This window comes from Protomyctophum parallelum (genome assembly GCF_964188405.1).
Source record: "Protomyctophum parallelum genome assembly, chromosome: 7".
Lineage (NCBI taxonomy): Eukaryota > Metazoa > Chordata > Actinopteri > Myctophiformes > Myctophidae > Protomyctophum > Protomyctophum parallelum.
The window spans coordinates 18,583,078-18,611,029 of NC_139705.1; the positions used below are offsets into that span (position 1 = coordinate 18,583,078).

At 45.6% G+C, this 27,952-nt stretch overlaps 2 protein-coding genes across 2 annotated transcripts in view; both read left to right on the forward strand.

The window, feature by feature from the left end:
* bsna (bassoon presynaptic cytomatrix protein a) overlaps positions 1-27,952 on the forward strand; it is a gene marked incomplete at both ends in the record, with an annotated part of 148,920 nt that overhangs the window by 54,475 nt on the left and 66,493 nt on the right. Inside the window, 2 exons of the mRNA XM_083769351.1 lie at positions 6,745-7,062; positions 7,279-8,301. Of these exons, the coding sequence (XP_083625477.1) occupies positions 6,745-7,062; positions 7,279-8,301 (1,341 nt within the window). The remainder of the gene's footprint in view (positions 1-6,744; positions 7,063-7,278; positions 8,302-27,952) is intronic.
* Positions 1-27,952, forward strand: part of mtcl2 (microtubule crosslinking factor 2) — a 304,621-nt gene that overhangs the window by 29,069 nt on the left and 247,600 nt on the right. The gene's annotated exons all lie outside the window — the stretch shown is intronic.

The following is a 27,952-nucleotide window of genomic DNA, read 5'->3' on the forward strand; positions in this document are numbered from 1 at the left end:
CCAGTCGATGTGTTTCCTCCAACTGTGCCTTGGTCTGCCCCGGCGTCTCCTCCCAGTGGGAGGTGCCTCGAGGACCTCCCTAGGGAGACACCCGAGAGGCATAATAGCCAGACGCCTGAACCACGTAAGCTGGCTCCTTTCCAGGCGAAGAAGCAGCGACTCTATCCGAGTCTCTCTCGCGTGACTCACCCTATCTCTAAGGGAGATGCCAGCCACACGTCGAAGAAAACTCATTCCGGCCACTTGTATTCGAGGCCTTATTCTTTCGGTCATGACCCACACTTCATGACCATAGGTGAGAGTAGGAACGAAGATTGCTTGTCTTGTCCTCTTATTTTATCTTCACTTCTTCTCTCTCTATCCCCCTTTACTCTGCTTCTGTCTATTTCTCTCTTCTGTGCCTGTGTCCTGAAATGTTAGTCGTGTTTGATAGACAACTCTATTAAAAGTTACATGTACGTGCGCGCGCGCGCATGCGTGTGTGCGTGTGTGTCCGTTCGCCTGTGTATTTAGTGACTTCCTCTGACAGGCGAGGTAATTCACTTCAAGAGCCTGATCTGAAGTGTATAACCTTCATATTACACGATCAAGTCTCAGCTCTCACAACCAATTACGCTCCCTGATGAGACCAAACAAGCACGCTTCGAGTAGCGAGGGCTACCATGCCATATTCACGCGACGGCCATTTTGCACTTAATTCATGCTATTGAGGTTGGAACCCTCACTGCACACAACATGTGTAAGAACTGGCCTAATACATTGTAGGTTTTCATGTCCCTTATCCTTCAGCCACTGCTTATCCTTCAACCACTGCTGTTAAGCCTTTTATTCACTCATTGGTATAGGGATGGAGCTGTTCATTTCTTATTGATAACGATCACCGTATCGAGCAGGCTTATCGAGCAGGCTTATCGAGCAGGCTTATCGAGCAGGCTTATCGAGCCCACGATCGAGCATTTGCTATTATTTTGTGGAAAGATGGGAGACAATACATTCTGAGCAGAACCCTATTTTTATTGGCCAGTTGTGAGAGTTTGTATGCCATGACAGGACAAGAGGGGGCAAAAAAACAAGAAAAACAACAAAAGATTGCCTATACTTTGTTAGTATCAAACTACAGCCTGCAAGCTGCCTTTGTTTTAAATTGTCCCGCATCATTAGCATGTTGGCAAAACCGCTCATACCCATTGGCCGGAGATGCGCCCACTTATTAGAACCGGTCAGCTTCACGCCCATTGGGTTTTTGAGCGGTGCTAACATGCTCCAACATGTGGCTTTGTGTGTATGTCTATTTAGGCTACTTCACTCACTTCACACAAGTGTGATTTTTCTACCCATTTCAAGTACAAATTTGACAGAGCAACTTTCACGTTGAGTATAATATTATGTATATTTCAGTATCTATACTTTGACTCAAGTACTACTGGGGTCAGTACTTTGACGTGCTTTGTCCAGCACTGAAATGAATACATGATCCTGCACCACCACTTAAACATTGTTTGTCATTGTACAGGATCAATGCTAGGGAGACCAGGGCATCGGTCAGAGGTCAGAGGTCAGAGGTGACTGCTCGGCTAAATTCAGGAAAACTGCTTTTCTACAATTGCCATTTACAGTCAGAGCAGCAAATAAATGGAACACAATTCCCATCTATATCAGTGAGTGCACACGCTTCAGCAGTTTATAAAACAACATGGCTAGAAGACAAACCAATCATGTGATCACAGGCCTACACGCACGCACGCACGCACGCACGCATGCACGCACACATGCACACACGCATGCACACACGCATGCATGCACGCACACACACACACTATCTCTTACACTTTAGGACATGTGATCAGTTTGGCCAACAGAGTGACCTCTTCACCTGTATTGTCACGACCTGTGACATTAATATTTTACAATGACAGCTGGTGACCTGGTGAGGTGTATGTGTGTGTGTGTGTGTGTGTGTGTGTGTGTGTGTGTGTGTGTGTGTGTGTGTGTGTGTGTGTGTGTGTGTGTGTGTGTGTGCGTGTGCGTGTGCATGTGCGTGTGTGTACACTGTACAGTATACCACGTTACCCTTCGTGAGCGACAGTCACAGGTAATATCCCATCTTATCGAGGTTTGTTGCGGGAATGGTTGTTCTCTTTTTTTCTTTTCCTGCAATAGCATTGTTATGAAGGGTGGTCTCTCTCTCTCTCTCTCTCTCTCTCTCACACGCAGTATGTACTATATTTAAGGGTCTTGTATTATTTGTGTTTTAACATAGACGCAATGGTACTCCTCCTGTATTTGTTTGTCTGTGCGTGCGTGCGTGCGTGCGTGCGTGCGTGCGTGCGTGCGTGCGTGCGTGCGTGCGTGCGTGCGTGCGTGTGTGTGAGTGTGTGTGTGTGTGTGTGTGTGTGTGTGTGTGCGGCTGTGCGTGTGTGTGTGCATGATGTAGAGAGACAGAGAGAGAGAATGTGTATGAGTGCTCATGGAGTGACTGAGAGAGACTTGCAGGTTTGATGGGAGCTTAGCTTCCTAGTGTAAGCCTGAGATGAAAGCATTTTTCTTGATGTATAATGTGGTGGAAATCCTTAATTATTATTTCATACTTCTCTTATAGACCATGGGGCCTATGGCACCTCCAACAGTGGACTACGCGTCATGTACCAAAACCGTTCTCACGGAAGACAGTTGACTGGCCCTTAAATAGGCTACCCGCTGCTATATTATTATTATATCACAACATAACGTTATATCTTTGACCTAAATGGCGTTATATCAACAATGATAGTATGATTATGTTTAAAGGTTAGGCTTGTCTTTTTCAGAAATTACTTACTGGACATGTGGAAAACATTCCGTTAAACATTCAGAGTGACGCATTATACTTTACCTGGGTAACATCATCTTCTGACACTTGAATGTTTTGACATAACAATAATCCTGTAAAGTCACCTTGCGTATAGTGTTTTGTTTCATTAGCGTGTGCGACCGTGCCAAAATAGGCTGCAGCCTGTTGTTGTTGCTGCTCGCTGAGCACACATGAACGCTAAAGGATCGGACGTGATGTCACTGTTATGCTACGCAACATGGAAGTAACATAGACTCAAAATAAATCAGTCAGTGTCCGCTGACGAATCCTTGGTATTTTCATTCGAACAGACAGAATAAACGTTTCACCGCTGAACATCCTTGTGAAGGTCGGGAAACAGTTTCCAGGAATTACATTTTGGGCAGGCAAGATGTCGTCCGTCCGTCCCCCCCCCCCCCCCTCCCGCACAATCAGCAGCGTTTTCAAAGTGACCAGTAGGATACAAAGGTACCCTGGAAGGAAGGCATGCATTTGCATTCTAATGGGTGATTCGCGCAGACTCGTGCTCTACGCGCAACGGCCAATCCGCTGCCCACTGGCACTATAGTTCTCAGGTCTGGTGTCGTGTTTTCAAATGGATTCTTTAAACGACGGGAAAACTTGGGATTCCCTTCTCGCGTACAAGTGGTACCAGTGGTTTGGAACCTCTGATTTATACGTCATGTGTTCATGACCAAAACCCTGTCATGTGTTCATGACCAAAACCCTGTCATGTGTTCATCACCAAAACCCTGTCATGAAAATGTGCTCTCACTTCCTTCCTGGACTACACAAAGTCACACCTCCATGCAGCCTCCCCCCTCTCAACAAGGAGCGGAAGTGCACTAAAGCATTATGGGCATTGTAGGAATTCAGCAATCCAGTCAAACACTCAGACTTCATTATTCTTCTGGCCATAGGGTGCACATTTCAAATTGTGCCTCTGTTATCTACTACAGATAGGATTAACATTGAGTTACTGCAGTTCCTTCCAGTGGTGAAATGTCCCTCTAGGGTAGTGATCTCTCTCTGGAGTGAGTGTTCTGCGGGTTCCCCTGCCTGATGAAGTGGATCCTCTGTTGGCTCATTGAGGGACATTGAGTTGGCTTCATTCGCCTCCCGGTGACTTTTCTGCAGCAACTCTGACAGCTTCCTGAGCAGTTTGTGATGGTATATACGTAGGGACTTTTTTTTTTACAAACCATCAAACCATCACAGGGCTATAGGTGCAATCTACTTGTGTTCACCCTTGGCAGCCTTGGACATGTATACAGTTTGGTTGTAAGAGGCTTCCAACAACTTGGGATGCCAAAAAAGCAGCTAAATGGCTTGCAAAATCCGTAGGCGCCAAATATGGCAAAGACGCTATACTCTCTGAAGGGTGTGTGCGTATTTGTCCAAGATTTGCTGACTGTACATTATTTACAGCACCTTGCAATATTTGTGTCTGTTGGACACTGCATGAGCAGGTAGATGTTTAACCCATTTTTGGCGGGAACACCTTTTGGTGTTTTAAACATTATGTTATAATTTTGCTATTGACAAATAGCAGATCTACAAGCTCATAGCGTGCCACCAGGTGGCTTGTAGATCTAGCTTGTAGATCTGCTATTTTTGAAAAATCATAAAAATGTGGCGCACATCTTTGATATTCTTTCAGAGCGAATGTTTTGAACACAGGTCTAAATGGGTTAAGTGCCTTGCTCAATGGCATTGTGACAGTAGCTGTTGCTGCATTTCTCATTTGCATCCCTGACCCAAGATTGTCCCTGGGTGGGATTTGAACTGGCAACTGGTCGCAGGTTGCCATGTTGCCATATGCGTGTGCCGTGTGATGAGTTGCCAGCATAATGAAGACAGCCCCTCCTTTTAATCCGTCCATCCCTCCGTCTCTCTATCCATCTCTCTCTGTCTCTCTCTGTCCGTCCATCCATCACTCACTTATTCAATCTCTCCAACCACCTATCACTCTCAGTCCCTCATTCACTCTCTCTCTGTCCATCACTGCCTCCCACTCTCTCTCATTCGCTGTATCCATCCGTCTCTCTCTCCTCTCTCCAGCCTTCATTTGCTTCCTCTCCCTGTTCAGTCCTTTTCGTTTAATTAACAAACCATCCATCCAGCCATCCTTCTCTTTTCCTCTGTCCCTCCTCTCTCTCTCTCATCTCCTCTCTCTCTCTCTTCTCTCTCTCTCTCTCTCTCTCTCTCTCTCTCTCTCTCTCTCTCTCTCTCTCTCTCAGGCTACATCCCTCCTTCACATATAGCTGAACCCCGCCCACAATAGCCCCCATCCTTCTTTTCGTCTCTGTGTGGTCGAGAGAATATAGTGTGTCCGTCCCCTATCTCTCTCTGTCTCTCTCTCCCCCCCTCTCTCTCTCTCTCTCTCTCTCTGTCTCTCTCCCCCCCCCCCCCCCCCCCCTCCTCTCTCTCTCTCTCTCCTCCGTACCCTCTCGTTCACTCTATCATCAGTGATCATGGGCAGGACAGAGCGCCAGGCGGAGCCTCGACCGAGATATAATACTTTCAAATCTCCCTCCTTTCTCGCCAGCTCCAGCGACCCACATATGGGAGAGGGGGATAGAGGAATGGAGAGCAGCAGATATAGTGGGGAGTGGAGAAGGCTACAAAGGAATGGAAGCAGGGAGGGAGGGACATGAGGAGGAGAGCAGAAGAGATGTCAGGCTGTAAGCAGCAGTATAGCAGTATAGCAGCAAGCAGCAGGCGCTGACATAACAGAAAGCCAGATCAGTAATTCTGTCAAGCCAGGGAACGGTATAGGACAGCAAAGCATGATGGGACGGAGCCCGGGCAGAGGAGGAAATGCTTAGTTGGGGTATACGTGACCGACACAGGCGTCGCTCCGTTCCTTCACCCTTTTTCCTCATCCTCCAGAGCGGTTTCCGAGGACCAGTATGTGTGAGCGAGCGCCTCGTGTGACAGAGGCGATGGGTGAGCATACGTGTGTGTGTGTGTGTGTGTGTGTGTGTGTGTGTGTGTGTGTGAGTGTCATTTTGTCTCGCCACCTTGGTATGTGACAGGGAGGTTGTGATGAAGTGTCTGCTATCAGAGACCAAATGGCAGAATAGAATAGCACAGTTTAGGCTAACAAGCTAGCTTGGTGGGTTGTGTTTGGCTGCCATATGCACAGCAAAGATCCTGTTTAACCATGGTAACCCTGACATTTTGGGCAAATTGAAAACAAATCAAAAAAGGAATTTGTTTTCATTTATTTGTTGCGGAAATACAAGTTCATATAGGGCTTAAGTTGTAAACATGTTATTTTACACTGACATTGTTACGCTGAGGATTTGTACGTGTGCACGCATTGCTGCATGGATGCAGAGAATGTAGGATAGATCAAAGCAGAGTTTGATACGGGGGTGGTTGTGTGTTTGTGTGTGTGTGTGTGTGTGTGTGTGTGTGTGTGTGTGGGTGTGGGTGTGGGTGTGGGTGTGGGTGGGGGTGTGTGTGTGTGTGTGTGTGTGTGTGTGTGTGTGTGTGTGTGTGTGTGTGTGTGTGTGGGTGTGGGTGTGGGTGGGTGGGTTGGTGTGAGCGTGTAGGTCCTGCATGTGTGTGTCAGGTTATGGTTACATCTCGGCAATCACAGGCTAATGTTGCTTTCTCTATACTTCTTGAAAGCTGAAAGCTATTTTCTCTTGAAACACAACTTTGTTAATTCATAATTGAATTGTCTTTTTCCGCCCATTGACTTCCAGTATACAATTTAAGTTCTGAAAATCACAACTATGTTAAAACTATCCAGCGGTTTACTTGTTTTGACTGTTGGCAGTGTGCTCAAGACACAGACAGACAGCAGACAGACCTTCTTCTAGACAACTCATCCGTCTCCACCACCATCCGTTTCTGTTTTGTCTGAGGCTTCTTAGTAATTGTGTGTTTCTGTGTCCCTGCAGGTCCAGGAGTGGTTGTGCCTGAACTGTCAGATGCAGAGGGCTCTGGGCATTGACATGACCACACCTCGCTCCAAGAGCCAGCAGCAGATCCACTCTCCGTCCCACCAAGCCAAGCCCATCGTCCAGCCCACACCGCAGCCGGCTCCACTGGCACCGACCCAGCCACAGTCCAAGCCAACCCAGCCACAACAGAAACTGCACAGTCAGCCCTACGGCCAGCCCCAGGCCAAAGCCCAGCCGCAACCCCAGCCAACACAGCCGCAGCAGCCTCCTCATAGTCAGCCTTATAGCCAGGCACAGCCCTACTCCCAATCCCAGCCATTTTCCCAAACTCACCCCCAGAAGAATACCCAGTCCCAACCCCAGCAATTTCCACAGTCTCAGCCCCAGCAGTTTTCCCAGTCTCAACCCCAGCAATTTCCACAGTCTCAACCCCAGCAATTTCCACAGTCCCAACCCCAGCAATTTCCACAGTCCCAACCCCAGCAATTTCCACAGTCCCAACCCCAGCAATTTCCACAGTCCCAACCCCAGCAATTTCCACATTCCCAGCCCCAGCAGTACCCTCTCTCCCAGGGAGGGCCCAAAGTCCAGCCCCAGGCTCAACCTCAGGCCTCCCCTGGCCTGCAGAGACACCCAGGCCCCGGGGGGCCCCAATCCCAGACAGGGCCCTCCCAGCAGGGGATGAGGTCCGACCCATACTCCCAGAGAGGTCCTGGAGCTCCAGGTCAAGTTGGGCCTGTGCTTGGCCCCAACCAGCCCGGCGGCCACCGGATTCCCCATCCCGGTGCTGTGCCCCTCGTCGGCATGGCCAAGGCTCCGTCCCAGCCTGATTTGGGCCGTGGCTCCCCCATGCACCAGCCCGCCGCCTCTCGGTTACACGAACAGACACGAAGCGCCGGCTCGTCTCCGGCCCACCGGCCACAGAGCCAGGCCCCTCCCCCGGCTCAGGACGGCCTGACCAAGCTGTTCGGCTTCGGGGCGTCGCTGCTCAAAGAGGCCAGCACCCTCGTCAACGTTCAGCCTCTGACCACTGCCTCCGCCCAGCCCAGCCCCGCCCGGGGGAAAGTCGTGTTCAGCAACGCCACTCCAGAAAACAGACAGGGCCAACAGGGCCCCGCTGCAGGTGCCAAACCCTTCGGAATGGGGGGACCCCATGCCCCGCCTCAAGCGGGCGGCTCTCACCCTCCAGCGCAAAAACAACAACAACAACAACAACAACAACCGCACCAGCCCACACCTCACAGTCAAGGGCCGACCCCGCAGACGTCGCCTGCACATCACCAAAAAGGGCCACACCAACAACAACAAGGACAGCCGCCTCAACAGTCGCCTGCGCAGCATCAAAAGATGCCACAACAACCACAGCAGCAGGAGTCCAAGCCTGCTGCCCAGGTTCCTGCCCCGGAGCCTGAGCAGCCCAAGGTGAACTGCCCTCTGTGTAAAACAGAGCTCAACATGGGCAGCGCTGAGCCGCCCAACTACAATAGCTGTACGCAGTGTCACACCCAGGTGTGCAACCTGTGTGGCTTCAATCCCACACCACACCTGGTGGAGGTAAGACGCACACGCACACGCACACGCACACGCACACGCACACACACACACACGCGCTTGCGCACACGCACGCACGCACGCACGCACGCATGCACGCACGCACGCACGCACGCACGCACACACACACACACGCACGCACGCACGCACGCACACACACACACACACACACACACACACGCGCGCGCGCTGCGCGCGCACACACACACGACCCTACGCACTATACGCACACTTGCGCACACAGGCAGGCAGCGCACATGCATACACGCATGCACGCACACACACATGCACGCACAGTCACACACTCATTGACACACTCATTCACACACACACACACACACACACACACACACACACACACACACACACACACACACACACACACACACACAGACACACAGACAGACACACACAGAGTCATCTCCATCCAGACAATCAATAGTAACTCAGAGAATAGTTTTTCCACTGCATCAGTCCCCAGACCTTACATTTATCTTTTCACTCTCTCTCTCTCTCTCTCCCTCCCTCTCTCTCCTTCTCTCTCTCTATCTCCCTCTCCCTCGTTCTCTCTCGTGTGCACACACTCTGCTTCCCACCTCTCTGCCATCTCTTTCCCATTCTGTCATTTGTTCTCTATCTCTTCTTCCATTTAGCGTATCTTCCCTCCCACACATTTTCTCTTGTTTACTCTCCCTCGCATTCCCATTATCTTTGTTGTACCGCCTCCCTTCCTTCTCATTCACCTCTACTACGGCGGTGGCTCAGGGGTAGAGTTGGCTGGATGGTAACCGCAAGGTTGCCAGTTTGAACCTGTGCTCCCCCAGAGTCAGTGTCGAAGTGTCCTTTGAGCAAGACAATGAACCCCTAATTGCTCCTGATGTGCTGATCTATCTATCTATGCAGATAGACCAGCACATCATGTAAAGCGCCTTCGATACAGGCGCTATATAAATGCACCATTTACCATTTTTACTATACTACCTTTACTTCTGTCCCTATTTGCATACTGTACCTGCCCTTGGAAATCCCTCCCCCTCCCACACGGTGTCCCACTCCTTGTTATTGTGTTTCAGCTCATGTGTAAAATAGTGGATCTGTCATTCAGTAACCTATTGACCTCAGTCTGATCCTGTCATTTCACTCTCATTAATATGCTCCTAATTGAATTCACGCTCGGTTTAACTCTGTTATTCTGTGTAATCGATCCTACAATCATGGCTAAATAAATCAGATTAATTGTAATTCTGATTGAATTTGTTAATAAGTTAGGGATGCTGATTAATTTTTCCGTTGGTTAATTCGTTTATCACTCTTATCTGTAGTTGCTCTCAATGCTCTGATCTCCCTCGTTTAATTGGATACTTGCAGCGTTCAACAAACTACACCAGGGGTGTCTCAACAAGGACAGAAGTTAAAACTTCCTCTTCAAGTTACAAGATATGGAAAATGACAGAGAAAGAGAGAGAGAGAGAGAGAGAGAGAGAGAGAGAGAGAGAGAGAGAGAAAGAGAACCAAGCTGATAGGGCTTGGGACAATAACCGCATTACCGCCGTAATGCCGTCACTTTGCGGCGCATTGTGATCATAACCTCTTAAACGCCTGCAGCATCCGTATTGTGAAGAGAGATTTCACTGAAAATGGCCGATCGACAAGCTCACAACGCAGAGAATATATATAGTGTATGTATAGTGTACGGTTTATGTGGTTAAACTGTAGATGGACTATTTTCACTATACTTTCCACTACATTGCATCTACATTACATCATTACATCTAATCAATCATGTGGATCTCGTGGTCCACATGGTGCGCATGGGAATGTACTGCGACACATACATAGAGAGAGGTCTCTCACATACAGTACGCTCGCACGTGACAGAGTTATAGTCAAATGCTACCGCATTGAAACTGTCACACTGCGTGTGTGTTTGCGTGCGTGCGTGCGTGCGAGCGTGCACTGAACACTGAGGCCCCAGGCTGTGCAGTGTGAGGAGAACCAGGCAGATGGAGAACAGAGAGAGAGGAAAGATGAAAGAGTGCAAGGAGATATTTCCTCCACAGGGCTTATCTTCTTATCACATGTCAGGTCATGTCGTGTCATCTCATGTCATCACAATTCATTGCATGTTACTCTCATAATCGTGTCACGTCATGTCATCTCAGTTCATCACATTGTTATCTCATGCCATCTTACAATTTGGACCTATTGCGACCGAAGGTCGAAGTTAACTATATGATACCTTGCGTTTCTTTCGTCACGTCACGTCACTCACAATCCCCATACATGGGGAAAGCCCCCATATGTTGTGCCCAGGTCTCGTGACATCACTATGACATCATCAGGGATGATAGTAAATCAGGGATCATATAGTAAATGCAACCTGCTGTCACAATTAAGCCCATATACTGTATGGAGATCCATGATGTCATCAATATTAGTATATGGATATATGTCAGAACCTGTTCCATACCATACCGTAACGTCTCAATTACAATCCTTCCTTCAATAAAAAGCCGTCCCGCTATTAATTACCGGGGGTGGCGTTGAATTAAGTATATATTATTTTATTAGTCGTTTCTTTGTGTTTTTTTTTTTTTTCAAGTGCCGTATCTGTTACCTTCGCTGCCCTGCCTGGGCAGAACTACAACAAACTACTATACTAAGAAACAAACTTCGGGAGAGAACGCCACTATAAGCCCTTTTCATGGCCACGGTCAATAAAACTAATGAGAGCAGCAGTCTAACTACGCAGGGAGGAAACTGACACAAAACCAAGCAAGTCAGAGCTGTTTCTGTTTGTGACGCTTTATGTAGCTCGGTTTGAAAAGTAGACATATAATATAAGCCTCCTTCTTATAGCTGCCTCCTTCCAATAAAAGCCCGGTATCAGAATTGGTTGAAACAAATAAGAGCCCCGGATAATAAATGAGACTTTACGGTATGTTGATGCTTCCCCATCCATCCTTCCTCTTCGATGTCTCCCTTTTGATACCTGTCTGTCCATTTAAACTCTAGACCGGCCCGCCCCAAAGTTATTTGTTCAGCGGCGAAAACTAGAGTTCTCAACAGGCCCGAAAATTAAGGCCCGGCCCTACCTGGGCCCTCATCAAACCCTGTACACTCAAGACACTGCCACCACTGCCACCCTTATATCTCCATATATGGAGCTGACCTGTTCTGACATTCCATGTGTTGACCTGACCTCATTAAACCCTGTACACTCAAGACACGCTCTATATGGCCAGTGCACGTGACACCCTTTGGGGGCGATGTCGCTTTAATCTTCATCTTCATCTCATGTAGTCACGTTATCTTTAGTCATATCATGTCTTATCACCTCATGTCATGTCATTTCAACTTATGTCATGGCCTGTCATGTCATCTTATGTCACGTCACGTCACGTCACGTCACGTCACGTCACGTCACGTAGCAATTGAGGGATGGATTGAGAGGTAGAACGATGGTGACGGATGGAGAGAGACTATACTGTGAGGAGCTCTGACATGCAGAGCTGAAACACGTGTACAGTAGCCACCAGCCTGCAGAGAGAGAGAGAGAGAGAGAGAGAGAGGCAGAGGGAGGAGAGTGACAGGGAGGGACAGAGAGCTATATATAAAGACAGTACAGTCGGAGAAGGGCAGAGAGCGTGGAGCTTCATGAATGAATAATTCAGAGCACTGAGGTGTTTTTATATAAATAGAGAGAGACAGATTAAATATGTAATGTTAAGTAGGGATGACGGTTATCACTGCTCCGTCTATACCCCATTCCTATCTGTCATTCCGTAAAGCTACAAGCAATCCACACGTTCACACATGTCCCCTCTTGATGGAGAGAGATCATTTCGAGACCTGGGTTTCAAACCTGAATCTCCTGCATGGGAAACCAAATATGGTAGCGCTCTTACGAGAGGGAGTCCCTGCCATGGCCATGATGGGAAATATTGTGCTCCAAGAAGTAGTACTTGTCAAGCAGCAGGTGTTCTGTACCTGACACCATGCAGGGACTAACTTTCTCAAACCAGTAAAAATACATTGAGACAAAGCCTATTTTACAATGCAGGAGTTACACACACATCCCATGCTTAAGATAAATGCATTAAAATCAGAATAAAAACATGACAGTACGACCTTTGCTGCGTGTCGCCCCGCCAATTTCTCTCCCCATTTCCTGTCACACTACTGTAATTTATCAATAAAGGCAAAAAGCTAAAATAAATACAAATAAAACATAACAGTGCATAAGCAAATAATACAATTATAATAATACAATACAACCCTGAGAACGCAAATAGAACCACTATATATGAGCCAAACGTCGAAGCAGATTGTCTAAACCTCTCCTTATCTTAATTCCTTTTAAAACCTCAGAAAGAAACCAAAGAGTGCAGTTTGAGTCTGGATCGTAGGTCGTTCCAGGCCCACAGTCCTGTAAAACGGGCCCACAGTCCTGTAAAACACAGTCCTGTAAAACAGGCTTCTTCGGCCCCAGCCTCAGTGGGCAGAGAGGGCACAGAGTAACACATCCAGGCGTTGGATCTGAGGTTTAGTGAATTATTGATCAGGACCAACTTTGACCAAGGATGAAGCTGTATACTGTGCTGTAGCAGTGCTGCAGATGACGTGAAGAAAGTACATTAAAGAGAAAATAGCTCAATGGTTGCTGATGCAAACAGGCAGCACATGATGACACACTATGACTCATCCACATGCATTGAACTGAGCACATGATAATGTGCTCCTGCTTCTCTGTGACTCACGTCAACTGAAATGAAATGCATGACCGTTATACAGAACAACCTGTCATTTGGCTCAACTGTCTGCACGCACACACACACACACGCACACACGCACACACTCACGCACGCACGCACGCACGCACGCACGCACGCACGCACGCACGCACGCACGCACGCAAATAGAGAGAGGGGCGCCATTTGGACTGAAGGCATCAAACATTAATGAGTGCTAATGTGTTTTCTTCTTTAGATTTCACAAGTGTGTGTGTGTGTGTGTGTGTGTGTGTGTGTGCGTGTGTGTGTGTGTGTGTGTGTGTGTGTGTGTGTGTGTGTGTGTGTGTGTGTGCGTGTGTGTGTGTGTGTGTGTGCGTGCGTGCGTGCGTGCGTGTGTGTGTGTGTGTGTGTGTGTGTGTGTGTGTGCGTGTGTGTGTGTGTGTGTGTGTGTGTGTGTGTGCGTGTGTGTGTGCGTGCGTGCGTGCGTGTGTGTGTGTGTGTATGTGTGTGCGTGCGTGCGAGCGCGTGTGCGCATCCAGGTGAATGAGTGAATGAGGCCATCCCCTGTCATGTATGTCAGTCAGACTTTCACAGCTGTCAGCACCGATGTCACAACCATTATAAGGATTACTGCATCTGTCTGTCTGTGTGTCTGTGTGTCTGTCTGTCTGTGTAGTGTGTGTGTGTGTGTGTGTGTGTGTGTGTGTGTCTGTGTAGTGTGTGTGTGTGTGTGTCTGTGTAGTGCGTGCGTGCGTGCGTGCGTGCGTGCGTGCGTGCGTGCGTGCGTGCGTGCGTGCGTGCGTGCGTGCGTGCGTGCGTTAGCGTGACTAACAGTATGTTCACAGAATAGGTTTATGTTTGGGAGTGTTTGGTTGTGGGTGTAGTGTCTTGTAGCTCCTCCCCCAGCCTGCCTTTCCCACACACCTGTGCTGTGTTTAAACTTGTTACCCAATCCTCATGTTTCCCAACTCATTTTGGACAGGGGTGTCCACTCCAGCTGTGCCTTTATACTGTAAACGATATCATCGCTGTTGGGCAGAAACCACCACATATCTCAACATTTTCAATATTTCAACTATGTACGTTTTTCTCTAAATGAATGAGCTTGACAGCTTGTAGATAGACTTTTTTCACTAGTCAAATGTTTTTAAAGAGAGAGAGAGAGAGAGAGAGAGAGAGAGAGAGAGAGAGAGAGAGAGAGAGAGAGAGAGAGAGAGCGTGCATGTCTCTGTTTGTGTAATTATTACTATTAAGTAAGTCTGTAGGCTGACTGACACATAGTCACATGATGCTAGTAATATGCAGTGTGAATGTAAAGGGTGTAATCAGGCATGGTGTGTGTGTGTGTGTGTGTGTGTGTGTGTGTGTGTGTGTGTGTGTGTGTGTGTGTGTGTGTGTGGGGGGGGTGGTTGTCAGCATCTGGAAATAGTACAGGTAGCAACGAACAGATGTCTCACTTCTCTCATGTTAAGAATCTTTCACACACACACACACACACACACACACACACACACACACACACACGCACACACACACACGCACACACACACACACGCACACACTTTTTGATTTTGAGTGATACACTGACTGACTGAACGTATATACGATTGGCTGAAACGTATACGATTTAAATGCGACATGTGGTCGCAATAATATTATATACAGTATTATAATTATAATATTGTATATATATAATTATATTTAGTCATTATGATTATTATTTGTACACTCTCAGAGTTAATTAACTTTGACCGGGGGTCCTTGAAAATCACTGCTAGAACCGTGACAGTCTTCTCTTATGGGGATATGTTTTCAAATGGGGGTCCATGGGCTAATGAGTGTCAATTTGGGGGTCCTTGACATGAACTAGTTTGGGAACCACTGATGTATGCAGTAATAATGGCATTCTACTTCATTCTGTGTGATGTATGCAGTAATAATGGCAGTCTACTTCATTCTGTGTGTTCACTCCTCCTTAACCCACTAATGGCCAAGTTGCCAACCTTAATAACATCTTATTGTGCCTTAGGCCAGCTTTGGCTGACTTTATGAATGACAATAGAATAATGTGCGATATGACCACAATGTCACGAAATATCTCATTTTAAAGCTGCACATCTCTAGTTTACACCGAAAAACAAAATATGTTCCTAGCATGTTCCTTCGTTTACTTATAAGCACTTTAGTACACCTTGGTTTGACTTATCACTGAAACCAAGGTCTACTAAAAAGCTTATAAGTAAACGATGGAACAAGCTATAATCATAATTATTTTTTCATTGTAAAGTAGTGACTTGGAGCTATAAAATGAGACATTTCGTGACATTGTGGTCATATCTCACATTTTTCGATTGCCATTCAAAAAGTCGCCAAACCTGGCCAATGCTGGCCAATGCCCCATTTCTTAATTCGTCATTTTAATGCAATAAGAGGGATCAGCGATCTAAATACAATACATCAAGTTTTACTTTCGATTTCAAAGTAATACCCAGAAGTTCCACCTGATGGCAGGAACGTTCCATTATTCTGATTTTGACAAAAGTGTTAAATCTGGCTAAATCACTTCCTGTCAAACGAGGTAAACAAAGGAAGCTAATTTGACCCCTAGCTTATAGCTTGGCCGTCCGGATTGCTAAACTAACATTAGCTTTGTCATAACTTAGTCAGATTAAGCTTAAAAACGGCCAGGAACATCCCAAAATATCACATTTTTTGCCGCGGATCACATAGAGACGGCGCGCGTGCACGATAGTGCACGATCGCGCGGGTTTCGGCCGGTTTTTGGTAGATTACATAAAAATAATTAAAAAAATGTCAAACAATTGCAATATTTTGTTATAAAAAGACGTACTGACAGGGCAGTACGTCTACTACGCAGATAACGTCATTGGCTTGGAGGGATTTGTTGATTTACTACGTCAATTAACATGGCAGTCTATGGGCTTGACGTAGCCTTGGCCACAAAGGAGTTAATTGCCTTGATTCGGTGAGAGCTTGAAGCCTGAGTTATACGTAGTTGTGTTGAGCACTGAAAATAGAGGATCTACAAGATAGCTCACAATGTGGCGCGATGCAACACGTTGTGAGATTTTAGATCCTGCCATTTATGGTGTGAGACAGTCACATGCACCTATAGTTTAGGTGTGAGACAGTCACATGCACCTATAGTTTAGGTGTGAGACAGTCACATGCACCTATAGTTTTGGTGTGAGACAGTCACATGCACCTATAGTTTATGGTGTGAGACAGTCACATGCACCTATAGTTTTGGTGTGAGACAGTCACATGCACCTATAGTTTATGGTGTGAGACAGTCACATGCACCTATAGCTTTGGTGTGAGACAGTCACATGCACCTATAGTTTATGGTGTGAGACAGTCACATGCACCTATAGTTTAGGTGTGAGACAGTCACATGCACCTATAGTTTATGGTGTGAGACAGTCACATGCACCTATAGTTTTGGTGTGAGACAGTCACATGCACCTATAGTTTATGGTGTGAGACAGTCACATGCACCTATAGTTTATGGTGTGAGACAGTCACATGCACCTATAGTTTTGGTGTGAGACAGTCACATGCACCTATAGTTTATGGTGTGAGACAGTCACATGCACCTATAGCTTTGGTGTGAGACAGTCACATGCACCTATAGTTTATGGTGTGAGACAGTCACATGCACCTATAGTTTATTGTGTGAGACAGTCACATGCACCTATAGTTGTGGTGTGAGACAGTCACATGCACCTATAGTTTAGGTGTGAGACAGTCACATGCACCTATAGTTTTGGTGTGAGACAGTCACATGCACCTATAGTTTATGGTGTGAGACAGTCACATGCACCTATAGTTTTGGTGTGAGACAGTCACATGCACCTATAGTTTATGGTGTGAGACAGTCACATGCACCTATAGCTTTGGTGTGAGACAGTCACATGCACCTATAGTTTATGGTGTGAGACAGTCACATGCACCTATAGTTTTGGTGTGAGACAGTCACATGCACCTATAGTTTATGGTGTGAGACAGTCACATGCACCTATAGTTTTGGTGTGAGACAGTCACATGCACCTATAGTTTATGGTGTGAGACAGTCACATGCACCTATAGCTTTGGTGTGAGACAGTCACATGCACCTATAGTTTATGGTGTGAGACAGTCACATGCACCTATAGTTTTGGTGTGAGACAGTCACATGCACCTATAGTTTTGGTGTGAGACAGTCACATGCACCTATAGTTTTGGTGTGAGACAGTCACATGCACCTATAGTTTATGGTGTGAGACAGTCACATGCACCTATAGTTTTGGTGTGAGACAGTCACATGCACCTATAGTTTATGGTGTGAGACAGTCACATGCACCTATAGTTTATGGTGTGAGACAGTCACATGCACCTATAGTTGTGGTGTGAGACAGTCACATGCACCTATAGTTTTGGTGTGAGACAGTCACATGCACCTATAGTTTTGGTGTGAGACAGTCACATGCACCTATAGTTTTGGTGTGAGACAGTCACATGCACCTATAGTTTATGGTGTGAGACAGTCACATGCACCTATAGTTTATGGTGTGAGACAGTCACATGCACCTATAGTTTATGGTGTGAGACAGTCACATGCACCTATAGTTTATGGTGTGAGACAGTCACATGCACCTATAGTTTTGGTGTGAGACAGTCACATGCACCTATAGTTTATAGTGTGAGACAGTCACATGCACCTATAGTTTTGGTGTGAGACAGTCACATGCACCTATAGTTTAGGTGTGAGACAGTCACATGCACCTATAGTTTAGGTGTGAGACAGTCACATGCACCTATAGTTTATGGTGTGAGACAGTCACATGCACCTATAGTTTTGGTGTGAGACAGTCACATGCACCTATAGTTTAGGTGTGAGACAGTCACATGCACCTATAGTTTAGGTGTGAGACAGTCACATGCACCTATAGTTTAGGTGTGAGACAGTCACATGCACCTATAGTTTAGGTGTGAGACAGTCACATGCACCTATAGTTTAGGTGTGAGACAGTCACATGCACCTATAGTTTTGGTGTGAGACAGTCACATGCACCTATAGTTTAGGTGTGAGACAGTCACATGCACCTATAGTTTTGGTGTGAGACAGTCACATGAACCTATAGTTTAGGTGTGAGACAGTCACATGCACCTATAGTTTAGGTGTGAGACAGTCACATGCACCTATAGTTTAGGTGTGAGACAGTCACATGCACCTATAGTTTAGGTGTGAGACAGTCACATGCACCTATAGTTTAGGTGTGAGACAGTCACATGCACCTATAGTTTAGGTGTGAGACAGTCACATGCACCTATAGTTTAGGTGTGAGACAGTCACATGCACCTATAGTTTAGGTGTGAGACAGTCACATGCACCTATAGTTTAGGTGTGAGACAGTCACATGCACCTATAGTTTAGGTGTGAGACAGTCACATGCACCTATAGTTTAGGTGTGAGACAGTCACATGCACCTATAGTTTAGGTGTGAGACAGTCACATGCACCTAAGCATAACTCAGTCACTCAGAGCTACAAGAAAGGAAAAGCTTTTGCATAGCATGTGAAAAAGTACTCACATGTGTTACTTACAGTAAGTAAAAGTATCAATACTGCAATGTACTGTAGAACCTCTCTGTTACAAATAAAAGTATGGCAATCAAAAAATACTTTGAGTAAAAGTACTAAAGTATTGGTATCAAAATGTACTTAAAGTACCAAAAGCAGAAAGTACTGTCACAAGTTCAAAATGTAAAAAAGACTCATTGAAAATAGCCGATCTCCAATCTCACAATGCGTCACATCGCGACGCATTGTGTGTGTGTGTGTGTGTGTGTGTGTGTGTGTGTGTGTGTGTGTGTGCGCGTGCGTGTGTGTGTGTGTGTGTGTGTGTGTGTGTGTGTGTGTGTGTGTGTGTGTGTGTGTGTGTGTGTCTGTGGGAGCGCACATGCACGATATTGTGAGTTACACATGTAGTTCTATAATGGGGAGACAGAAATGTGTTGATTGGTGTCACAGACATGTGAGAATCCAGACACGTCGTTATGGCTAGAGAACACAAGCTGTGACGGTAAACACACAGGGACGCATCATGTGACACTGATTATATATTTGAACAGACTCTGAAATCCAGTTAAGATAATTAAGCTTTAACAGTAAAAAGTACCAAAAGTGTCAATACTGCAATGTAGAAATACTTTGTTATGGGAGCCCGTTGGCCTAGTGGTCCAGGCGCATGTAATGCCACATATAGGCTTTGGCCTGACAGCGTGTCGTGTGTTCGAGTCGCGTTCATGACCTTGACCTTTGCTGCTTGTCCCTGTCTATCTTCACTTGATACTATAAATAATGGCAGAAAATCAAAAAATTTAGCTATTGAAAAATAGCAGACCTACAAGCTCATAGTGCGCCACCGAGTGGCGCGCTACGAGCTTGTAGGTCTGCTATTCTTTTTAAATCTTAAAAATGTGGCGCAAATCTTTGAATATATATTCTTTCAGAGCGATTTTTTTTTAACTCTAAATGGGTTAAGATACCAAAGAGCCTTCGGGGTGTGTCACGAGTCACGATGCTGTTCTTGGAAAAGAATGAGAGCATATGTACCATATATATATATATATATATATATATATATATATATATATATATATACACACTCAGAGCAGTATAGAAAGCTCCATGTTTATATGCGTTAAATTGACACTATTCTACCATGTACGGCTCAGGGTCATCATCAGCAGAGAGAACTGTACAAGAGAACACGATAGAGGACATGCTATTAGGAGACGAGGGAAGGACATGTGAGCAGTGTGTGATTCACATTTCAGAGATTTTAGAAATTATAATTAAAGATGACAGGCAGCAAAATATATAATATATATATATATATATATATATATATATTTTTTTTTTTTTTTTTTCTTTTAAGAAAAAAAAACATGCAGGGTTAAATTTGGTGTTGGGCTTCACCCAGCTGACGATGGCTGCTTACTAGTTGCCTTGCTTGTTATATTTAGTAAGTGTGACCCAAGTGCACAGCAAGAGAGGAGGCGTTGTTCAGTTGTTGTTGAGGTTTATTCACAAACGTATTTAGGGAAAGGAGTGGGGTAGTAGTAGGTTGGTGGTGGCTCTCCAGGTTGGCCAAACTCAGCGTGGGAATCCAAGCACATTCATGTAGTCATGTGAAGCTCTGGCATGGAATGAAGGGCAGACTGGGCTTTTGTAGAGGCAGTGCTTGATTGCAGGATGGAAGACAGGTGCAGAGAATTGGTGCAGGAGAGCAGGTGTGCTGAGTAGAGCCATGGAGTAGTGAGTAGTCAGTGAGGGGGGAGTGGCTAAGCAGTGCTTGCGTGTGAAGGTGAGGAGGAGTGAGTGCTACCACTAAGCTACGGATAGTCAAGAGTCACACGACTGGCCCAGGCGGTGGCGTAACCATCTGGGCACCCGACTGCAGTGTGCCGCGGGTTCGACTCCCGAGCCCGACACGGCCTTTACTGCATGTCATCCCCCCATCTCTCTCCCGTTTCCTGTCAGCCTACTGTCTGTCCCTTCAAAAACCAATAAAAGGCGTAAGCCGCAAAAAATATCTTAAAAAAAAAAAAAAAAAGTCACACGACTGGCGGCGACAGTGGCGTGCACAGATAGACACTAGGTGGTGCTAGAGCACCTGCCCTCTGGACAGCAATATGCCTTTTTTATACAGTGTACACTGTACAGTATGTGGACCATGGTGGTGACATTGATCAATTATTGATTAAAAGCTTCTAATATATTATGCCCCAAAATCTATAAATCTCACACTCTTAAGGCAACCGGCCGGGTTCCACGCACTGCACAAGGTGCCCCCTTTTTTTCACTTGAGCACCTGCCCCTCTAAATGTCTGTGCACGCCACTGGGTGGCGAGATGCGGACGTGACTGATGGCAAGGCCATTTTGCCATTAAAAACATTCATTGTTCAAAACAAGTTAAAACATCACAGACGCAAAATCGGATGTAGCGGCAGAGCCCCCGTGAGGCACCCAGAGCGAGGCACCAGCCAAGTGAGTGATGGCACCACCAGGTGGTGTGAAGCCCATATCTGCCAGCTCTGTGCCATCCTGTGTGCATACTGATATGGTTTGGAATCAGTTAGGATCTGCATGTCTTTTGCATCAGCATCGGACACAAAAGCATCAAAAAGATGCGTTGGGGAGTGAGAAAGCACTAATAAGGACAGGTGAGAGACGAGGGATGACATGCAGTAAAGTGCCTTGTGTCACATTTGAACCCAGGTGAGGAATCTATTAGGATCTGCATGTCTTTTGCATCAGCATCGGACACAAAAGGTACCGTGACCGAGCGTCAAAAAGATGTGTTGGGGAGTGAGAAAGCACTAATAAGGACAGGCGAGAGAGAAGAGGGGTGACATGCAGTAAAGTGCCTTGTGTCGCATTTGAACCCATGTCAGGTACAGGAAACTCTATAGCCTTTTTTTATGTGGTATGCCCTCTTCACACAGGGTGTAGAAATGGACCCAGATCCCTCTCAGAATTAAATGAACAGTAATTACCAGGAGTTTACTACACTGGAGTATTCAGGGACCTTTCTAAGAGGCAGGAACACGTGCTCTCTATTGAGGGATGATTTTGAGGGAATGTGCCAGTATTAGCCAGCTGGCTAATGCTGGCACAATTAAAAACACAAAGAATGTACCAGGGAATATTATAAATAAATAAGAAATATAAATGTTTGATCAATAATGTCCCTGTTAAGTATTTTTACCACCCAAAAACACCTTGAACTTGGCTCTGTCCGTGCCCTCATTAACAGTTCAGATCACACATTAAACACATGTCGACTAATTATGCCTTATCAAGGCTCAACATTTTGAATATACTGTTTATTAGAATTAGAATTGCTTTCGTTATAAATGAATTACAATGTAAATATTGTAACCTATGGTTTGCCATAATGTATACAGTTTGTCTCCTGTGCAAACTTTAATAGAATAATTAATAACATATGCGTCTGAAGACTATACATTGGCCTTATCGCAATGCGAGTCTAACATTGGCCACTGACTGAGCCTATAGATGCTCGTTTATCCACAGCCCATCGGCTTCAAGGAAGCATAAATCTGGAAGGCAATAAAGCGATAAAACTGTCTTTTCCAGAGGGAAGCTTGCACACAAACACATGCACGGCACGCACCAGAGCTGCCGATGCCAATTATTTCACATGCCCTATAGTCTGTTCTCTTTACTTACCAATTCGGCTTCCTAGTCTTGATGTCATGTGGGTCTGTTGTCCAATCAGAGGCTGCGTACAGTCATGCATTATGCAGAGCATTGCAGTAATTTCATCCGATGTTCATCAGAGCTTTTGAAGTGGATGTGATTGGCATGTGACGTTAACGCAATACCTGGATTTCATGCCACGTGCCACACCTGCTTTCACCCAAAGGGCGGTCTTATTAAGGCCAGTTTTGGAGGTATCTATATTAATGCTTTAGAGCAAAGCAGAGTCCTAAGAACCATCATGATTTCCATAGAGGCTTCAAAAACATAATACATTACAAACTAACAAAATATAATTTTGGTTGAAGTACGTTTTTAAGGAGAGGAGCAGCAGTGAGTTGTGTTTGTGTATTTTGAGGGGAACAGAAATAGGGGAACAGAAATAGACATACGTAACAGTACACTCTGTTTGAACTCCTAATGGACGAAATGTCTCTCTGTACTCATGACTGTTATTAATAATACAATGCCTCATCCTCCTCTCCTCTTTTCACCCCTTTTCTTCATCTCTTTATTTCACCCCTACTTCTCTAGCATGTCAAAATCCTGTCTCCCTTTCTCTCTCTCTCGTCCCGCACGCACGCACGCACACACACACACACACACGCATGACATACTCACTATCTAACCATGCTCTCATTCCAACTTGCTTTTTCTCCTCTCTTAGTCTCTTATGTGCTGTACACATTCATATAGTCTCTATCTCTCTGTCACTTGCACACACGCACGCACACACGCACGCACGCACGCACGCACGCACGCACACACGCACACACGCACGCACGCATCCCGATCTCTTGACTTATTCAACACACCCAACTCCACTTCTCAGCCCTCAGTCCACCCGGGTCTTTTTTAGAGGTCATGCAATATTCACAGAGTTGGGAAACTGCAAGAAGGCAAAGACTTCAGTTCCTTCCTCCCCCATGTATGCTTTTTCTTCCTCTTGCGTCTTATTTCTCAAGTGACTCATCGTAATCATGACGCAGTGAAGGAAAACACGGCCATCTGCAGCTCCTCGACTCTATAGAAAAAAATAAATATATATATATATATATATATATATATATATATATATATATATATATATATATATATAGTTGCAAGGCACCAGAGATGCCCAGTCTGTGTTGTAGCTGCATTTTCTATTGTTCAATCTTTTCTTTTAATTCCCTCCATTGGGCACAGCCTTTTGCCTGGTAAACCTTAGGGGTAAGGTTAGGGTTACGTTTACGTTTACGCATATAGTGTTTGTAAAGGTAGGGTTATATAGTTTAGCCATGTTTTTGGGAGGTTAAAAGTTAAAGAAAGGGTTAATAGGGAGTCCCGAACACGATTAAACAGGTTGTTGACCCATTTGTGTGCGCAATTGACATCGACACAGCCCTGTGATGACAGCCTGCCCTCCTTTCTGCTCAGTCATGGTATAAAAGCCATGCAGGTCACCTGGTCACCCTATTAAAGGAGACCCACTGGAACCCCCTCAAGGACCCTGGGGGTCCCCAGACCTCACACTGAGAACACGTGGCATAGAAATCTAGAGGGTATTGTTACCCAACCATATCCACAATACGAGTGTAATGCAGGTGGGTCACCTGAGGACACTGTAGTCTGTCTCTAATTCTAGCTGTATTGTGATATAAATCAAGCACATCCTAAGTCTCTAGTAAAGGGTGCTTCAGTGCTTCTTCGCTCAGTAGAGCCAATACCTACTTACTTTATAATTCATTTCTGATCTCAGGTCAAAATGGGTTAAACTCACTGCTAGACCAGGCGGGGAAGGGGCTGTTTGTTTCAGCCCTATACACTATGGCCCTGTACAGCAGCATGCGTGAGGATGCGCACCAGCACAGAGAAAATACGACATATGATATCCATTACAGGAGCGCGTTCTAATCACAACGAATTCGCACTGTGGCTGGTCTGAGGAGGCGCTTTCCGCTGTCCTAAACCTGTGTGGGCAAGATAGCAATTTTAAAGGAAGCGCAGCAACACGGGCACACCTCCATGCAGCCACAAATAAAGGAGTCTTAGTGGAAGCTGCTAAATGCCGCGTAATTCAAGGATTGTGGTTAGTGCTGGCGGGTAAGGCATAGCATATACGCTAGGGCCCATTGACTTTAATGGAATGAAAATCCTCCTGCAACCAGCATAGGAAGGGAAAGGAAAGGGCGACACTCTCCAGGTCATTCATTTACAGCGGCAGTGGCGGATACTGTTCTCGCCTCTGTCCTCTCCTTATCTGCTCCCTCTTCTCTTCACACACACACACACACACACACACACACACACACACACACACACACACACACACACACACACACACACGTACACACACGTACACACACACACACACATAATGTGGAACATAATGCCACACTGAGGGAGGTGCCACTCACTGTGTCCTGGGAGGGAGGGGCATGCTCTCTCTGTTTTCCTGCCTGTATGCTTAGCAAAATAACAACACTACTAATGACATGCGCACGCACATACACGCAGAGTTTTGGCTGGCTAAGATACATGTTGTCTCTGTCAACAACCTAACAGCTTGCCTGTGACACACAATGTATTGGTCTGCAATTAGTATACGGACTGCATTGAACAACATTCACAACAACACCTTGCACTGTCGATGTACCTGAATCATACTCTGAAGCACTCGTGACCTTTGAGGAAAATAAACACCAGAGTCTCATCAGACATAACGCATCGGCATCGCAGACAAACATCTGAGTCTAGACTCATTCAGGGAAGCTCGCTTGTCATGTTTTGTGTGGTTCCATATCTCCATGCACCAATTCTCTTTTTAATTAGTCTTTCTTTCTCTTCTTAACTCACATGCTCTCTTTTTGTTCCCAGTCTGTCTCTGAAAACAAGGACTATGATGTGCTTTATGGAGGGCGGATCAATTGAGATAAATCTAAAACTGTATGATGTGCGCGCGTGTGTGTACTTTGTTTATGTAGAGGCCTTTAATTCCAACAGGGACATTTTTAACTGAACAAACCGAATAGAAAATTAGGACTTGGATATTATGATATATAGGAGAGAGAGAGAGAAAGAGAGAGAGAGAGAGAGAAAGAGAGAGAGAGAGAGAGAGAGTGTGAGAGAAATATTCAGGAGTACCGCAGCTCAACAGCCAATTATAACGTGCTTGCATAGGAGGTGTTTGTATCTGTGTTTTTTTGTATCTCTCTCTCTCTCTCTCTCTCTCTGTCTCTCTGTCTCTCTCTCATACCCTATAAGTCATATTTCAACACACGTCTGGTGTCTGCATGACGCAGACACTGAGGATGCTCTGTCGCATATAGCATGTTGACGACAAGGAAAACAGTCATGTGATTCCAGCCCTTTTTTTGGCATGCAACCCGACCAGTGCCGAGTCGACCGCGCGGTCCACCGGTGCGGGAACTCGCTCGGATTATGCAGCTCTCGGCCACGCCTCGCAAGGCTGGAGCCTGCTTCTGTGACTGACGGCGCGCCTGCTTCTCTTTTTCAATGTTTTCGCTGCCAACAATGGCTTGTTTTCAATGTTGAGTGTGCGTGGGCTCACATTCAGTCTATCATCCCCTACTCATATTTCACCACTTGGTCAAATACCCCCCGTGGCGGTGAGAATGTGTTGTTGTATCTCTCTACTGTGTATTCAGTATGTGTTAGGTTGGTGTTTTCTTGTCCTATTTCCACCCCCGGTTTTCTCCGTGTTGGATCTAAATGGGTCAGTGAAGAAAGCTGCTCTCTCCCCCAGGGCCACACAATACCCACAATGAAGCTCTACTGAAACGGATCCAGAATGGAGGGTTCTGTCAACTTGAGCCTATATAAGCTTTAGAGAGCCATATATGGCTGATTAGATGCACATAATTCACTCCTCAGGAATGGGAAGTGTATAATTTATTGTAGGGGGACCTGAATTTATGTGATAGACCCTATCCTAAAACACTTACATCGTCTGTCATGTCAGAGAAACCGTCATCCCTCGCGTGACCCAGTTAGGTTGCATGGATCCCTGGGTGCTTTCTCCACCCCAGTTCTTATTTTCCTCAAGTACAGGGATGGAGTTTAATTAGACTGATTCAACCATTCCCTCTTTTTTTTATGGGAAACTTTAACCCATTCTGACCTGAGATCAGATTCTAAAACTTTCTTCTACATCCTGACAGTTTTCTGATAAAGCGATTTTTCTAAAATAGCAGACCTACAAGCTTGTAGATCTGCTATTTTTCAATAGCTAAAGCATAACATAATGCTAACACCAAAAGGGGTTCCCGAGCTACAAGGAGAGAGATTATTTGTATAATAACCCAAGAGATTTATACCAAAATGTTATACTACAATTAATATGACATTTGAAACAGTTGAGGGTACATTTTCTCCCCCCTACCCAATGCATCCCCGTTTGTATTATTAAACGCTTGTTTCGTCCCTCTAATTTAGGTACAGCTTTCACCTTGTCCTGGTGGTCAGAGTTGGTTCTTAGATTTATACTGCATTTGAAGGGCTCATTTAACACTTTTAATGGCCTCTCTGTTAAGCATAATTTACCCCACTCTCATTTGTTCCCGTATTTCCAGGCTCATAATTATGCCTGCACATATTTTACATCGTTGCTTCCGCTTCATCCCCCAGCAGGTTCTTGATGTTGTTGATGAGGTACTTTCTCTTACTGTACTATATAAGGCACATGGTATAGTGTAGGATCTCCATGTTATATTACTTTATATATCATCCTTGGATGTGGCCTGTCTTGCAGGGGTTAGGGCTAATTGGAAAGAAATGAGCTTGAGCTTGGCGCGACAGACGAAAGGTGGGAAAGGTACTAGTCAGGTTAAACTCTACAGCCAGGGTTCCCCAATAGCCGGCACGCGGGCCATTTGCGGCCCGCGGAGCGCCCGATTGTGGCCCCTGGAAGAATTGAATAAAAATATTTTTTTATTCTTTTTTGGGGCGTCCCCCAGATATAAATGGCAGGGCAAGACCTCGACCTTGCGCGTGCGGACCCGGCCCCCAGCCTGTTACCCTAGTCAAAATATGGCCCTTGAGGACAATTCATTGGGGAACCCTGCTCTACACCCTCATGTGCCAATCTAAATGTAATTCAGTTTATGGTCTGACACAGGGTTCATTTTATAAGAGCATGTATGTGTTTGCATGTGCATATATATATATATATATATATATATATATATATATTGATACTGTTATTACTATCCTAATTTATTTTCAAAATGAATAGCATAAAATAGCAGCTCTACAAGCTCACAACGTTAACTTGTAGATTGTCTATTTTCTGATGTATACTGCCTCAGTACAAATAGGGTTTACTTGGTTAATATCAGTTCTGACCACGGAGAAGCAGCGCGCTTCTCCATGAGGAGGGGGCCTCAGGGCATATATGAGATGGAGGAAAACCCACTGATGGTGAAACTAATGCTGCCACCGAGCTGTAATGGAGGACTGTGTTTGAGTGATATTCCTACTAGAGAAGGAGCTGTAATGGAGGACTGTGTTTGAGTGATATTCCTACTGGAGAAGGAGCTGTAATGGAGGACTGTGTTTGAGTGATATTCCTACTGGAGAAGGAGCTGTAATGGAGGACTGTGTTTGAGTGATATTCCTACTGGAGAAG